Source organism: Austrofundulus limnaeus, unplaced genomic scaffold (assembly GCF_001266775.1).
Source record: "Austrofundulus limnaeus strain Quisiro unplaced genomic scaffold, Austrofundulus_limnaeus-1.0 Scaffold21, whole genome shotgun sequence".
In the NCBI taxonomy this organism is placed as follows: Eukaryota; Metazoa; Chordata; class Actinopteri; order Cyprinodontiformes; family Rivulidae; genus Austrofundulus; species Austrofundulus limnaeus.
The window spans coordinates 1058514-1074155 of NW_013952423.1; the positions used below are offsets into that span (position 1 = coordinate 1058514).

Below are 15642 nucleotides of genomic sequence, written 5' to 3' on the forward strand. Positions count from 1 at the left end.
TTTTTTAGATTTATTACTAGATAGAAAAAGCTTTGCTCTTCTACAAGACCTGAATCCCTGCTGGCAGCAATCACATCACCTGGTCTTGTGTTTGTGATATAATAAGTAATGCTTTAGGCAGTAAATATTAGATTAATATTTAATCAAAATGCTTTGAATCCACTGGGAAGCCAGGTATGGTTGTAACCTCAGAGCTTATTGTGATAGAGCACAGTGTTCCAATTTCCACACTTGATGTAGCGCCGGGTTAAAAAAAGAGAGGCAATAGGATTGGTGCGATTGATAATTAGTTTTTAATGTGTCACACTCATCATGTCCAATTTCATGCCCCTTGGGCAGCTGATCACAGATTTAATCAACACATTATTGCTTGCTATACTTAAAGCGACTGCRGGGAGGCTCTGTCTGTATGTGGGTGTTTGTGTAAGGTGGTGGGAGTGGGCGGGAGACAGCGTGTTGGTTCGTCTTTGTGTGATCGTGGAGCAAGCGAGAAAAGGTTGTCAGCATGTGCATCCATCCCAACAACATCCCTCATTGATAGACACTGAATGTGTGTTCCAGGCCATTAGCCAAGAGCGACGTTTGAGGGTGACGTGTTTGGAAGTGTGGGTCTGTGGTGTGTCGCAGGAAGTCATTATTGTGTTTCTTGTGAAGCGAATGGTGCTCAGACCTCCATCAGCTGATGAGTACAGATAACAGTGGGACTGTTTTGTCTGTTTTTGTAAGCACACCCTCTTGATGCTGCGGACCTTTCAGCCTATTTGGGATAATGACCCTGTTCTTTGTAAGCATGACATGGTGAGACTTTTAAGTTTTAATTTTACTGTGGTAAGCCTAATTATTGGTTTGATCTGACCATTATTTTTGTTTGTTTTTGTGTGATGCAGAACAGAACAGTACATTCAAAAAAACCACAGTCAAGCTGCAAGTTTTAATAGATATTTAAGCCCCCAAAACACAACTTAGTTTTTCTTTTGAAGAACCGTTTGAGCTGGTTTGTAGACATTTTTGTGGGTTTGGACTTTGACTTTTGTTACATGGGAGGAAGGTTCTACAAAAGTCAAAAGGCCAAAATATCCAGAAAGTACCTTTTGAGTTTGTGTACTTTGATTATTTTTAATTTCAAAAACAAAAAAATGGATGGTTATTTTTGTTTTGGTTTTATATTCCTAAAACAGACATCTTTTTGTTTTTGTCAAACCAAAGGTTTAGCACTGTTTTCATGGCAACTCATGTCTGTCCACTTGGACTCATCAGTGATGCAAACTGTCAGCTGACATGTTGAAGAAGCTACAGTGAGAAATTATTTATTGTGACTGCCTGCTTATAAAGTAAAACATATTTATTCCTCCTATTATCAGACCATTTAAGGTGGAGCTGGAACTATATTAATAGTTTATTTTTAATTACCAGATAATAAAACAATATAGTCTGTAGTTAGTTAAAAAATGCAAAAGTTAGCTAGTATTTATTTACAGGTCGATAGCTATTATAAATTATTTAACTATCTCCACCTTAAATAGTCTAATAACGACAGTGTTAGATTTATGGTTTGAGGAAAATAAAACAATTTTCCTGTTTTTGGAGTATAAAATGATTTAATTTTTCAATATTTGTTTTTAAATGAAAAAACCTAATAGATGCCCATTCAAAGGCCTTTTTTTCCTCCCCTCAAACTCTGTATTTATGACTAACGTACAGCAATAAATATTGATCATTACTGTATTTGGGCTACTAAAATGACACAGTTTCAACAATGATGGCTCCTAGAAAACGTCACAAAACTGAGGCTGTTGCAGAGTTTCCTTTATCACTGAGCGGTTTCTTTCAGATATGAAGCTGTTTTTTCTCTTATGAATGTGGCTACAGTTTCATTTTCTAATTTGTTGGACTCATTCAAGTTTCTTCCACTTGTCCATCAACTTAGTTTTTTGAATCGGTGATATTCATTGTAGGCAGGACCGTGACTCTTAAATAAATATAAAACCTTTTTGCAGAATTAGTATGTTTTGCTAAGTAATCTGGCTCTTTCCTCTCATTATTGTAAAGAAAACGGTGTGCGACTGGTTTGATGAGTTCAGCAGGCTGGGCCTGGTTGCCATTGAGGGACTAAGTCATCAGGCTGCAGAGAGTCAAGAAAAAGCGGAAAAGGCAGTAAAATGAGATGACTGGAGCCAGACAGAGAAGCGGCCGTGTTTATCTTGAACTCCGTACCTCCGTGGCTGCGAGTCACACGTAGAGGGAGACATTGGGAGGTTGTGGAGGCCTTCATTAAATGCAGCTCAGGCCCTGGTGAAACCCCGGCTAATGTCCCTATCATCTCTGGAGTGGACTGGCGTGGAGCTCTCTGTCCAAATGATTCATGTTTAATGCATCTCTGCAGTCCTTGTCATTTAACCTCACCTCTGGAGGTTGTGGACCGGGGCGGGTTAGCGAAAGCTCCCACAAGAGCAACGAGGGGCAGATGCAGTTCTTCTCACTCTCTATTTGCTTAACATGGAGGGGTGGAGGGGGAGTGCTTCTGCATGTTTCACCTATTGCTGCTCGGTCTCCCTGCCCCCCACAGCCGAGCCGTCGCTTCAAACTGCCTGAACCTGAACTGGAGGGTGGTCCGGGTTGAATTTGTGTCTCTCTGAGGCACTTTGTTACTGCGCTCTCTGTGCACCACGGTTGAATGCTAAAGCAGGGAGGCAGTGATGCGATGCTGGGAGACTTAGCAGTTTACTCCTTTAGTGAGTGCTCGAGCTTTGGTAAAAGCCTTTCTGCTGAAACTGAAAACTGTCAAACTCCATCAAGCTTTTGTCGAGCAGAATAAGCATTTGGTTGAAACTGACAACTTGTGGCTTTTCTGTTCTGTGCCCCCCCCCCCCCCCACACACACACACACATCTGAAGTGAGGTTGCTTGAGTGTGAAAATCTGATGCTCATCAAACACTAAGCAGTTTGACAATGAATGTGTTGCAGCTGCTTTCAGTTCAATTTAACTGTGTGACGTGTTGGATGTCACTTCCTTTTTTAAAACGTATAAAAGCCTTTAAGTTACAACGAGCTGACGATTCAACAGGATACATCTGGAGCACAAATAAAGCCGTGTTACCAGCTATAACTGAACTGATGTTCCACTTCATCTTTGTAACGATTTTTTTTATTTATCTTTTTGCTTCATGCACGTACGGCCTTCCTCTCGCTCCTCCTCTCCCTCACACACACCCACTCAGTTTCTGTGTCGCTTTCTTGCTCTGAATAATTTTATAATAATGATTAGAATATCACCGTGGTTGGAATTTGGCAAAAATAGAAGAGGAAATGGGTTTTCTAATCAAAAGCTGCCTCTTAGCTGGAATCTTGATGCTTACTTGGCTGGAAACTGCTCCTCTGTGACGAGGACCTTAATGGATGCCAGCTCTTCTCGTTCCATCCACTGCTGGCTTTTATGAAGATATCTCAGCTGAAGGAGATCGAACTGATACGACCCGTTCACTGAGACAAACCTTTTTTAACTGTAGATTGCAATTAATATTTAAGGATTTAAAAGCAGGAGAAGTCTCCTGTAATATAAGACTAAATCAGTTGTAAAGTGCAACACTGGTTTTACAAACGTTTAAAATATGAAAATCTATATTTTTGTTCTGAATAGCAGAAAGAAGTTAATTGTAGCACAAAGTGGCAGTTCAAAACTGGCAAAGCTTTTCCTTAACTCCTAACAAAACGAGGATCTGCCACCGATGAATCACACAAATTACCAGRTTTTAAAGCTTAGTTATTATATAGAAAAGCCAAAAATGATGTTTCTTTTTTAATAGGGGGGATTATGTGCTGAGTTTTTTCCTTGGCTTAGAGGAAGGACTTCCTGGAGTCTCTTGGTTGCCTGGCCACACTCCATAACCCTGTTTCTGAAATGTTGGAATGTAGCTCAACTCAAGTCTGAGCCCCCAAACTACATATGAAAGCAATTAGMTTTTATCACACTGCAATAATGACTTTATTAAGCCTCCATTTCTTTCTAAAGGCTGTTTAATAAAATATACCATCTAGAAAAAATGTGAAAATAAAGAAGTTTTTCCATGTTTTTCGTGAAGAAGTTATTTTTTCTTTGTTTTTCAGCTGTTTTCTCCTGTGTTTTAGCAAATTTGGAACTACAATCAACATCAAATGAGATTTTGAGTGCTAACTTCCCTTTGTTTTTTTGTTTTTTTCCCCTCTTTTGCTTCCCCCGCTCCCACCTGCCCTCCTCCTCCTCCCACCCAGGAGCTGCACAGGACCCAGGTAAGCCTTTTCCTGCATGTTTCCCTTTGTCCTGCCGACCACATCCTTCCTCCATGTTTCATCTCTCAGGTTGTTTGAAACATTCCTCTTTTAACACTTCAGGCCTCGTTGTGTCCAATCATCACTTCTCTTGTTCTCTTTCAGTCTCCACAGACTATTTTCTTCCATTTCTATAGATGTGGAGTCATGGATTTAGATTTGTTTTTGTTTTCAGTTCTCTGCAGGTCTTCTAACTTGTATTAACATTAACTTACTAACGTCATGAGTATGAAAAACTAGAATTATTTGAAAGTGACTTCCTTACAAAACTGTAATGCAGAATGTATATCAAAGTTTGGAAATTGATCAGCACTTTATTTCAGCTGTGTTTTAGTTTTAAGACAAAAAATGACTTTTATATGAAAAATAGAGAGGTACAGTCCTTAAATCTTTTCACGCTGCTTCTCTAAATGACCACACACACACACACACACCACCACCACCTCCAAAACCTCTGTCTTCTCTCTAACAAGTCTTTTTAATCCAATTAGCAGTGACAGTTATTTATAAGTGCATGAATAAGAAGTGAGGAGCAGGAGATCCTCCCTGGGGGCTGATTGGACAGAACCCAGTCTTTCAAAGGCGTGTTCTCGGTCACCAACCTACGCCGCCGCTGATCACCGTCAAGTCAAGGACAGCTGCCGTCTTCTCTGTCCTCTCAGTGAAAACCAAACAAGCGCCCAGTTATTTTTCTTTTTTGTTGTTGTTGTTTTTGAAGCTTCAAAACTGAGAAACCCAGTTTCATGTTTCAGTTTTGTTTCTTCTTCGAAGTATTTGCTGAAACCCTAGCCAATGAAGACRTTATTTTATTTATTTRTTTTTTGACGGAGCCTAATTGGGCCGCTTTAATAAGCCCGTCTCATTGGCGTTCAGGTTGATGTCAGATCTGCGTTTTCTGTTCACTGYGTGGACTGAAACAGCCGCTGAGCCAAAATGGTTGCTCAACCTGCCAAATTACACTTTTGAACTCTTTGCCAAAAACTGCAGGAACTTCAGAGGGGTGGGAAAAGTAACGTTCGCATCGCCAGCACATCCCTTTTTAAAGGATTTAACCACATTTTTTAAAATATGTTGTTAGTAAACATAAACATATTGGTTTAATTGTCAAAGGCATTTTTTAGGATTCAGATGTAATATTTCACCAGACAAATTCACTTTCAGTGCAACGATTCCACTTAATTATGAGTCAATGAAGTTATCAACTGATGTTTCAAATTATTTTTTAGGCTTTAGTAAATGCAACGATTTGTTTTGTACTTGAAAATAAACACTTTTTATTTGTATTTGTTGAATAATCAAACAAGGACAGAACTTAAAAAATAACTTTTTTTTCCGAGGCGTGTGACGAGTTCAGGTCTTTATTAATTAAGACCCTCTTTTACACGTTTACACCCATCTGTGACATAAAGAGTCAAACTGTAGGTGGACACAAAGAACAGTGGGCCCCCCCTCTGATGGAGCATAATGGGCTTTTGATGGTTCTGAGCTCAAAGCTTTAGGAGCAAAGCTGAGATGATTTATCGTTTATAGAAATCTAAAACTGACAGATCAAGTGTAAAGTTCTAAACGAGTGTTTTCATCAACTGTTGTTTGAAGATGACAACAGTCCACCTTTTGTCACAGTTCTGCTAAGATATTAAATATGAATAGCTTTAACACAAAAATCCACTTCAACATAACTCAATTGACCTCTATTTTATGTTCCTTCTAATTTTTTAATGAACCTTCAGTTTGTTCAGCCAGTCAGTGTGTGGACCAACAACATCCTCTTACATCAGAAGAAACCAGGAGCTAAAACAGGACCAGCAGGGCAAAAAAATAAAGGACAAGAAGCTCAAACAGCTATAARAAAGGGTGAAATTGTCCTCAACAATAACCGATTTTCCTCAACCCCCCCCCCTAACCCCAACGACGCGTTCAACTCTTATCTCTTTATCAAAATGAAAAAATAATAAAGTGATAGTTACAAACTTTTAAAGATTGAGTTATACAGAATTTTTATCATTCCAATGGAGTTGTTTTAGTGATTTTTATTAACACATATTTGGGTTATTGGGGCGAGGGCTACTTTTTAGCTAAAAAGTAGCTAAAAACATAAAAAATGCTTAAATTAACAAAACACCTGAATGAAACAATAGCTAAATTTATTTTATTTTATTTATTGATTTCAAACTTTATTCATTCCATAAAAACAAAATTCTATGTACAATGAAAAAGAAAATACAAATAAAATGAAATGAAAGATGGCAGAGAAAAAAAAATCTTGTAAAACCTGCCCCTTATTTCTCAAATAAAGGTGGCTTAGAACCACCTTTTGGGACCAGCTCCTCCTCTGTGTCTCCAAGCTGAGCTTCCTCATCACAGAACACACCCACCCGGCCCTGTGCTGAAATGGGCGGGACAGAAGCAGAAGGAGGWTCTTAAAGAGACAGAGGCCAATTTCAAGGTGTTTAGAAATGGATATGATGAGAAGTCAARTTTATTTTCTATTTAAACACATAAACAACTGAAGATGACAAAGATACTTTTATTATGGTCTAGAATTTAAATCCACGCCTGAGAAACACATAATATTGCCCCGTTGAACCATTCTATAAATCAGCCATGAAACATGGCTGCAGTCTCACTTGTAACCAGAGAAGAAGAAATAGAAATATTGAGAATATTTGTTTTAGAAATGACTTGTCGTTTCTTTTTCCAGAACTAAAATTATAAATGGTTCGTTGAAAACACAATTTGTGCATTCAAAGGTCACATTGTTTCTTTTCTTGACCTGACAACACAGACGAGGCTTTTTCTTTTTCTTTTTCTTTTTTCCCCTGCATGGGCGTGTGTTTGTTCTGTGTGCCAATCAATAGGACGGAGGACGTGACGGGATGGAGGTGGGCTGAGAGACGCAGCAGTTAAACATGAGGGGGTCTTATCCCTGTGTGCACAGGCGGGCTCTTAAAATGCACACGAGCGTGCGTCGGTGCGCACACACACTACAGCTCAGATTAATGACTAAATCAATCACACGCATACAGTGTTTGCTTGTCATCCTGTATGCTTTTCTTTTATAACACAGGTTCAATTTCCCAAGCTACTGGAGCTCTATCAGCGTTTCTGCAGAATATGTATTCAGCAAGGTCATCTCTTACTGCACCAAGAAATACGTCAACCACAGGAAGGTGTCTCTGCGATTGAATTGTCAATATTCACTATAGTCCATTGCATTGCAATCTGCATTTGTCAATACATGAGCTCCTTAAATCCACATACTGAGATGAGAACCCTGCTCGTTTGTAAATAGCCCGTGTTTTTGGCTCTCATTGGCGTCTGTGGACAGATTTATTCTGGTAACAGCTGCGTGACAACTAAATCTTTTTTAAACTCATCAAGCTGTAAAATGGATTTCTGTAAAACATCAGTATCACCCGCCACTGACAGAGTGATCATGTTTTTGCACGAGTCTGTGTGGTGCTTTGTCTGTACCACGTGCAATATTTCTCATGAACCATGGCACTTATTTGATTTCCTGCAATAATGCGGTGTGAATCCTTAATGCAGAGTGACTTTTGTAATAAATAAATAAATAAATAAATAAATAAAAAAGCTTAAGCTAGTCTAAGATGGTTAAAACAATAGATGGAGTTGGCAAAAACAGCAGGATGAGTATGTTGCTGAATTAAGCAGTAAGAAGCTGAAACTACCTTTACAAGGTAAAGAAAAAAGCTAAAATTTGTTCTAAGTAGCTAAAAAACAGCTAAAATGAACATAAAACAGCTGAAACAAAAAAGCATCAAATAGGCAAAATGAAGCTGAAAGAAACACAAAAAGCTGAAATTAGCTGAAGAATAGCAAAAAAGGTCAAAATGATAGCTGAGTGGGGGCAAACATCAGCAAAATAGAAGCAGAAAGAAGCTGAAATTAGCTTGAAGTAGTTAAAAAGCAGAACAATAATGAAAGGTAAAAAAAATGCAGTAAAGAGGTATAAATATTTTAAAKGGTTTGAAGCTCCATTCAGTTTCAATGAGCAAAACATGGTACACAAAGCTAAATATACCAAAGAATAAATTGCTCAAGTACCATAAGTCAAAGCAGGAGCTGAACATTTTGATATATAAATTGTACAAATAGCTCAAAACCTGCAGACCAAGATTCATTCTGAAACTCTCAAAAAATACACCTACAGCAGATTAACTTTTAGAGTTATTTTCATTAATTTTATTTATCTAAAATGCACATTCAGCATCATTTTAATGATGACGGAGCTGGAATTGGTACAATGATTAGATTGGTTATCCAGGTCTTATAAACAAATAAAACCATGTCCTCAAACAAACAACTACCAATAAAACATCCATAAAACAAAACCCACAAGATCACATTTTATAATAAGTAAAATGGAACCTCTAATTTTAGATCTCCTATTTGGTTTGAATTTATCATTCAAGATGGCTGCCATAAACAAATTTTTCAAACACAAAAAATGGMCATAATTCAGTCCATTTCACTTATGGTGAGCTAAGCATTGGTGTGGTAGTAGCTGTGAGTCTTCCCAAGTTCCTACTCTGAGAATTAACTCATCTTGTGAGATGTGGCTGTGGCGGCCATCTTGAAATGAAACTGTCAAGACAGGTAGCAAGAAATGAATTTTCACCTTTCTTTATTTTTCCCCGACATGTTTGACATAAGAAAATAAGTAAGAGAATTTACCAAACGGAATGTGTGTTACAGCATTTTAACAAGAGTAGAGAGTGAATACAATTAATAAAATCAAAGTCTGGTGATCACCGTAAAACGTTACGACTGAAATTAAATTTTACAGGGAGCACAGAGGTTTTACTCCCCRCTCATATCCTCACCGAGGGTGCAAACAGAACTCAGTAAAACAGCTTTTATGTTACTTTACTGTCGAAATGTTCTGAAAATATGTTCCCATCATTTTATGTTTTTTTTTTATTTTTACTGTCAGTGAATGCATGGGGGCTGATAGAGCCCAGAGCTGCCAGCTGAGAAAAAGCCATCAGTTTGAGAACACATGGCCAACATGCAGACAAATGACCATCATGAAAAAACATGAACATATTTGAACTTTACCTCCAAACCGTTTGTGACCACTCACAGCTGTACAGCTCACAGCGTTTTTGCAACATTTTTTATGTATTTTTTTCAGTTTGCCTTTTATAAAATATGAATTGCACATTTCTGACAAGGTGATGAGGAGATTTTTCTGATTTGCAGAGAAGATACTTGTTTTTATTTCATCTCCCAGGCTGTGTGCGCAGATACAGTATCTTCAGCTCATCTATTATTAAACTGATGAAGATGTTTTCTCCTTTTAGTGTTCTAATCATCTATTTTTATGCATTTTTGTAAGTTCTTAACGTTTTCTTGAACTTTCCTAAAACTTTACAATTTGGAACTGGCACCAGACATTTTAGAAACTGCACTCAGTCAACTATTTCCTCCATTTTGACTGAACTGCTCAGATATTTTGGTCATAAACAAACAAGGAACAGAAATGAACAAACGTCTGTTATGTTTAAAATAGAACACGCCAAAGAATGAAACATTAATAATTATTAAATGAAACTGTTGGACCAAGGCTAAATTAACATGTAACAGAAGTAATATATTTTACTTTTTAAATGTATTTTGTTGCATTGAAACATAAAATTTTAATTTACAAATTATTTGAAATATATTTATATAATAGATTAAGTTTAAAAAATTCAAATAACAAAATATCAAAAATGAAAAAAATATTTTTTTCGGACCAGATGGAAGTCACTCGTAGGACGGATATGGCCCACGGGCTGCCAGTTGAAAAACTCTGTACTACAACCTTTCAGCACTAGGCCATGCACACAGAACTCCCTCTGGCTACAGTCTGAACAAATGTCCAGAAATGATCTCGTAGTAAATAAGGAAGCTCATGTTTTAACTACATAGACTTGTTTAACTCTGAATCCTTTTAAAAGCTCCATAAAATCACAGTAATATAAACAAGATGGTCGCACATTAATTTTAAAAATATTCTGAACATCTCAATAAAAATACGTATAATGTGAAGTGCATTTAAGACTCAATAGAAATCAATACAATATTTTACACTGGGCTGCCTCTAGTGCTGACCGACTGGTGAACCACAGAAGTGCTGCAGTATGTTCRCTTGAGTCCTTAAATTGGCCTAGATTACATTTTTGCAAAATGTGCATGTGCAAAAATAAGTGATTTTTAGAAATAAGTGGCAACAAATCAAAGATATGAGTATTTTCTTGCAATATTGAGTCAACTGTGTCGCCGACTGTCTAAAAGCTGCAGCTCAGTGAGATTCTATTAATATAAGCTGTTTTTTAATATAACTACGAATCATTTAAAAGTAATAGAGTTAAGCTTGAATAAATAAAGTTTTGTTGACCTAGGTTAATTGGAAAACTAAGTGTCATTTCCAATCAGTTATTTATACATATGCTCTTTTTTCCCTGGAATTCAAGTTTATTGAAGTATATTTTAAAATGAATTAACCTGTAACCCATAAAAGTAATGAAATGTTCGATGCACAAGGACACATGTAAAGAATTGTATTCAACTTTTAGCTGCTTCTGGAGAAGACGTTGCTTGTTTTTTTGTAATGTTTGTAGAATCTGCAGTCTGTCTTTACATCTGTTGCTTTACAGCTTTTTTGTCAAATATTTTACAGCAGATTTATGTCGGCACTTGGTGAAGAAATTGGAAACTAATTTTCCTACAAACGTTGGACATAAAAATTCACGTCTCTCTTTAATTCTGATTTAAAAGKTAATATATTTTTATAAACGGCGCAAATGCCTCAAGTTCGAAAAAGAAGGTTTATATCTTTCAGATTGAGATTTTATGCTCTATTAGAGATTTGGGCATGCTGCGTACCAGGGGCATCAATTTCATCTTTTTCTTCCCTTTGGAGAATCAGCTGATTTAAAGGGTTGAGCAAATAAAGAGTGATGTCAGGCAGCTTACTGACCTAATCCAGATGATATTCTGCAGAGTATTGTTCCAGCTCTGCTGTATCATCATCATCATTATCACTTCCTCTTAGTGATTTTTAGATGAGTCATCATTACTTTGAAACAATGTGAGATGTGATGTCAGGTTTCCCTGGGTATAAAACTTATCCACTCTTTCTTCATATAGTCCAACTAAAAGAATCAGACCCAAGTCATTGCARTTCCACTTTATATAGACCCCAACTGAAGGATTTAAATGTGAAAAATCGGATTTAAAAGTATCCTATGTCATCTTTAACACCCTTTCTTACTTATTCTACTATTATCAGATGGTCTGAGATCAAAACTAAACACTAAAAATAATGCTGGGCATCAATTATTTTTTATTGCGATTTATCACTATTTTTTTAGAAACAACCGGTACTTTATTTTGGCCGAATGTGTACATTTGTATGTTTCAATACACTCCGCATCTTGGCTTTTTGTATTTTTATAAAAAAAATTATGACAACTGGGACTTCAGTATCTATCTTTCATTCCTTATGTAGTACTCATTTGGAATGACAAAAAATGTCTTGATTTCTTGATTAATCTCATTATTATATAAAAAAGAACCTCCCTCTGTTTATGCTGGGTTTAAACTGAAGTGATATTTCAGGCTCAATYTGAGACAGTTCAGCGTTGCCGTGATTACAGAAAACTACTTTTTTCCAGCCCGCTATCTGGAAATTTTTTAAAATAAAAAAATAAACGCCCTGAAGAATCTGGTGACTTACGCCATGTTTTTACCCCAGCTGCAGCTCGACCGGGTTTATGAGTGGCTGAGAGTTGCCGCACGCTCGAAAACAAAGGCTCTCATTGGTTGAGAAGCGTGACAGCCAACTAAAGATCCCGCCTCCTCGCCACTGAGTTTGTATGTGCGCTCATATCCAACCCAGCAAACAGAGATCCAATGGAGAAATACAGCAAAATAAATAATGTGTAAAAAAAAATGCCATTAATTGTCTGCTGTGTTAATGCACCAACACATGAACATGCCCAGCACTGCTAATAAATCACCAGGCTGTACATTTACATATTTATAACATGGGAATGGATAAGATGATCGATACATATTTCCTCAAGCAAATCTGTATGTTTTTTATGCTGAGTAAAAAAAAATTCAAAGTACTTGTAGTTTTCTTCAACCAGATAGCCATGTTTCCGTTCCGACATCCTGACATGACTTTTGTTGTGTAAATGACGGATAGATTGCACCGCTGCAATATTTTAGGGCTCTTTCTTTGGAAGCCACCTTTGTCATCAGTTGTTTGTCACCTGTCGTGGCCCCTGAAGAGTAAATCTGCTTCCCCCAGCAAGTGTCAGGAGTTGATGGTGAGATATCCCCACTCTGCTTTCTCACGCTGTTCTGCAGCTGCCTGACTCAACAGAATATCCACATGACTGGCTGCACATTTGAAAAGGTTCAGCCGGGATACACAGTAGCTCCACGCTACAAGCTGTTTACCGCCCCACCCTGTGAGTGAGAACATGGATTTTCTCCGGGTTTTAAAATCCTCATGGGATCAGTTTTGTAATTGTGCAAAAAAAGAAACGTTTCCCTAAAAATGTAGTTTAAATATTTCTGTAAAATTGTCTGAGTTCTCACCGTTATTGTGTAAAGGCTTTGCTGTGACAGCCTTATTGAATTGAGCTGACTCTAAAAGTTAATCAGTTCTAGTCGTCATTAATTTCCTTTAAAACGTTCAGTACAATAACTCTGTGCAGGTAAAATTACTGAAACATTTGCTGGATGAATTCAGTCATTAGGGATTCACATTATTGATGAAATGATTAACAAAGTAAAACAAAACTGGGTCACTCGAATTGCTTCAGCGTCTCCGTGTTATCGTTTTGGAGGGAAACTTTGGATAATATTACAGGCTCCAGGTTTAATTATTGCTTTAATAAGGTTTGGACTCGTTTCAGATTTCATAATGTGACAGAGAGAAGGGAGGTTGGTTTGTACAAAACACAGCCTGTTAGAGCTGTTAGCTAATGTGGCAGCATCGTATCACACATTACAGCCTGTTTATGCTGAGCCRTCTTGATCTAACCGGAAAAACTTGACCAAGTAACTGACAGTTTAAAGAAAAAAATGTCCTTTATTCTTATACACTAAGAGTTAAAGAAGACATTTTAAATCCTCCTTTTCCACATTTAAATCATTAAGGRGTCTTTATAAAGTGGAACTGCAATGCTATGGTCTAAATTCCTACTTTTTGTAACTCCAAAAACCTCGTGGGTCTCATCAACTCGTTTTGAGGCTGCCTCTTTAAATCCAAAAATCTGAATTCAGTCTTACACTGATTTTTTTCATTTATTTATTTTTTACAAAATGGAATCTTTGACCTTTAACTCTTTAGCTCTCGCCTTTTTTTCCCTTTGGTTCTTACCACATTAACATGCCACCCAAATGTTCTGCACCTTTTTAAGACTTCGGTCAATTTWATGGATTTACGTCAGGAATAAAGTTATGCCACCGTAGCGCACCATAATGACATCAATGGAAGCACAGTTTGCTAAAAGGAGGATGAGGCAAAGATCATACGTACCAAAAACCTATGCATCTTTTTTTTGCTGTACAGTTATCATTCATTTTAGTGCATACCCATGCATTTTACTGTATTTTTTATCAAATTAAAATGAGATTTTACAGTATATTTTATGTATTAAAGGCATATTTATGGTGTAACCTCCAAAAATAGGCATTTATAGGTTTATTTTTTGACCACGTCCAATATTCACGTTTTTTTTTTCACAATTTGCAGGTTTTCCAAGAGCGTAAGCCCCGCAAAAATCAATGTTTCAGTGTGTTTCCACAGAAGGGTATAGCAGCGCAGTAACTTTTTATTAACAAATGAATTAAACGATTCGACGCATTAATCACTTGGCTACCACCCCCTCCACTCCTACGTGCACGTTGCACACTTACACACACACACACTGGTGTACAACCTGGCTCTGCTCACATGAATAAAGACACATACTGCCGCCGTACAATACAAACACGTGTCGGCGCACGCGACTCGAACATGTAGATGGGAAAACACATGGAGAGCATCCTCCCACCACTCCAGTGATCTCCACTTTTTATTTTCTATTTTTTATATTCTACAACAACTCCCTCTCCCTCCATCCAGCTCCCACATGACCCTCCATTTTCCTCATCATTAGCGACACCAGCGAAGAGCCACATCCCACCCCCACCCCCCGCACCACTTCTCYGTTTACTTCTCTATTTCTTTATTTGATTCCGCTACAATGCCTCCCCTCTGCGTCCTGTGAGCACAGAGGGGCATGAAAGGCAGAGGGGAAGTGAGACAGAGATGAATCTAGGCGGGTGGAAGGAATGTTTCAGATGTTTATTTCTGGACAAGTTTATTTTAAAAATTCCTGCATCTGGTTTGTGTAGCAGTTTAAGTAATGATGAGCCTTCGTCTCCTAAAGAGGCAAAGACAATTTAGTTGCAGAGACAATTTATTAAAACTAAAAAAAAGATGCATAACTGATGTCATCCATGGTAATATTGGTGTCCACAGCTTCTTGTCCACAGGGATCGAGTAGATAAAAGAACAAAATACTTACTATTTCTTTTAGGTTTTCATTTTCAGGTTTGCCCTTTATGGCAGTGGTTCCCAGCCATTTTAGACTTGTGTACCCCTGAGCCATTTTGTCGTACAACTAGTACCTCTTCAATCAAACTTAACTATGATTCTCCAAAACTATAATGTACTACAACTGATTATTAAATGRAAATTATTTATTTAACCYCCTAGAACATTTAATTCTCAGGCATTTTATTTTTTCAACTCAAATTAAACAAAGTTTTAAAAAGTTGCCTTGAAAGTGAATAAGTAATTAAATAAATAAACCAGGTAATGACAGGTGCAGAAAACAGCAGTGTCTAAAAATATATTGTATTGTGCAAAATATGTCAGAAACTCACCCAAAAGACCAAATTCTGAGAGATTCCACGTTTTGTACTGGTTTCCATTTTGTGTTAATTCTGTGATTCTGTCTGCATTGTGGAAATCAAAGGGCCCTACATATCTCAATCCTATTTTTATTTATTTTTTACACACCTGGAAAATTTTTCCATGTACCCCCTGTAATGTGCTTGCATACCCTGGTTGGGAATCACTGCTTTAGACAGCGTGAGGGACTGAAGGAACTGTCCAAGGTCCTGAAAGTGCTGAAATTTTTTAGGACTTAGTGTGAAGAACTGAAGGAACTGTCCAAGGTCCTGAAAGTGCTGAAATTTTTTAGGACTTAGTGTGAAGAACTGAAGGAACTGTCCAAGGTCCTGAAAGTGCTGAAATGTTT

The 15642-nt window shown here is 37.4% G+C and overlaps 1 protein-coding gene across 8 annotated transcripts in view; it reads left to right on the forward strand.

The window, feature by feature from the left end:
• Window positions 1-15642, forward strand: part of cadm1a (cell adhesion molecule 1a) — a 394751-nt gene that overhangs the window by 271427 nt on the left and 107682 nt on the right. For 7 of the 8 annotated variants that reach the window (XM_014003965.1, XM_014003966.1, XM_014003959.1 and 4 more), the window contains exon 2: window positions 4250-4267. The exons of the other annotated variant lie outside the window; for it this stretch is intronic. In XM_014003965.1, the coding sequence (XP_013859419.1) occupies window positions 4250-4267 (18 nt within the window). The remainder of the gene's footprint in view (window positions 1-4249; window positions 4268-15642) is intronic. 8 annotated transcript variants of the gene reach the window in all.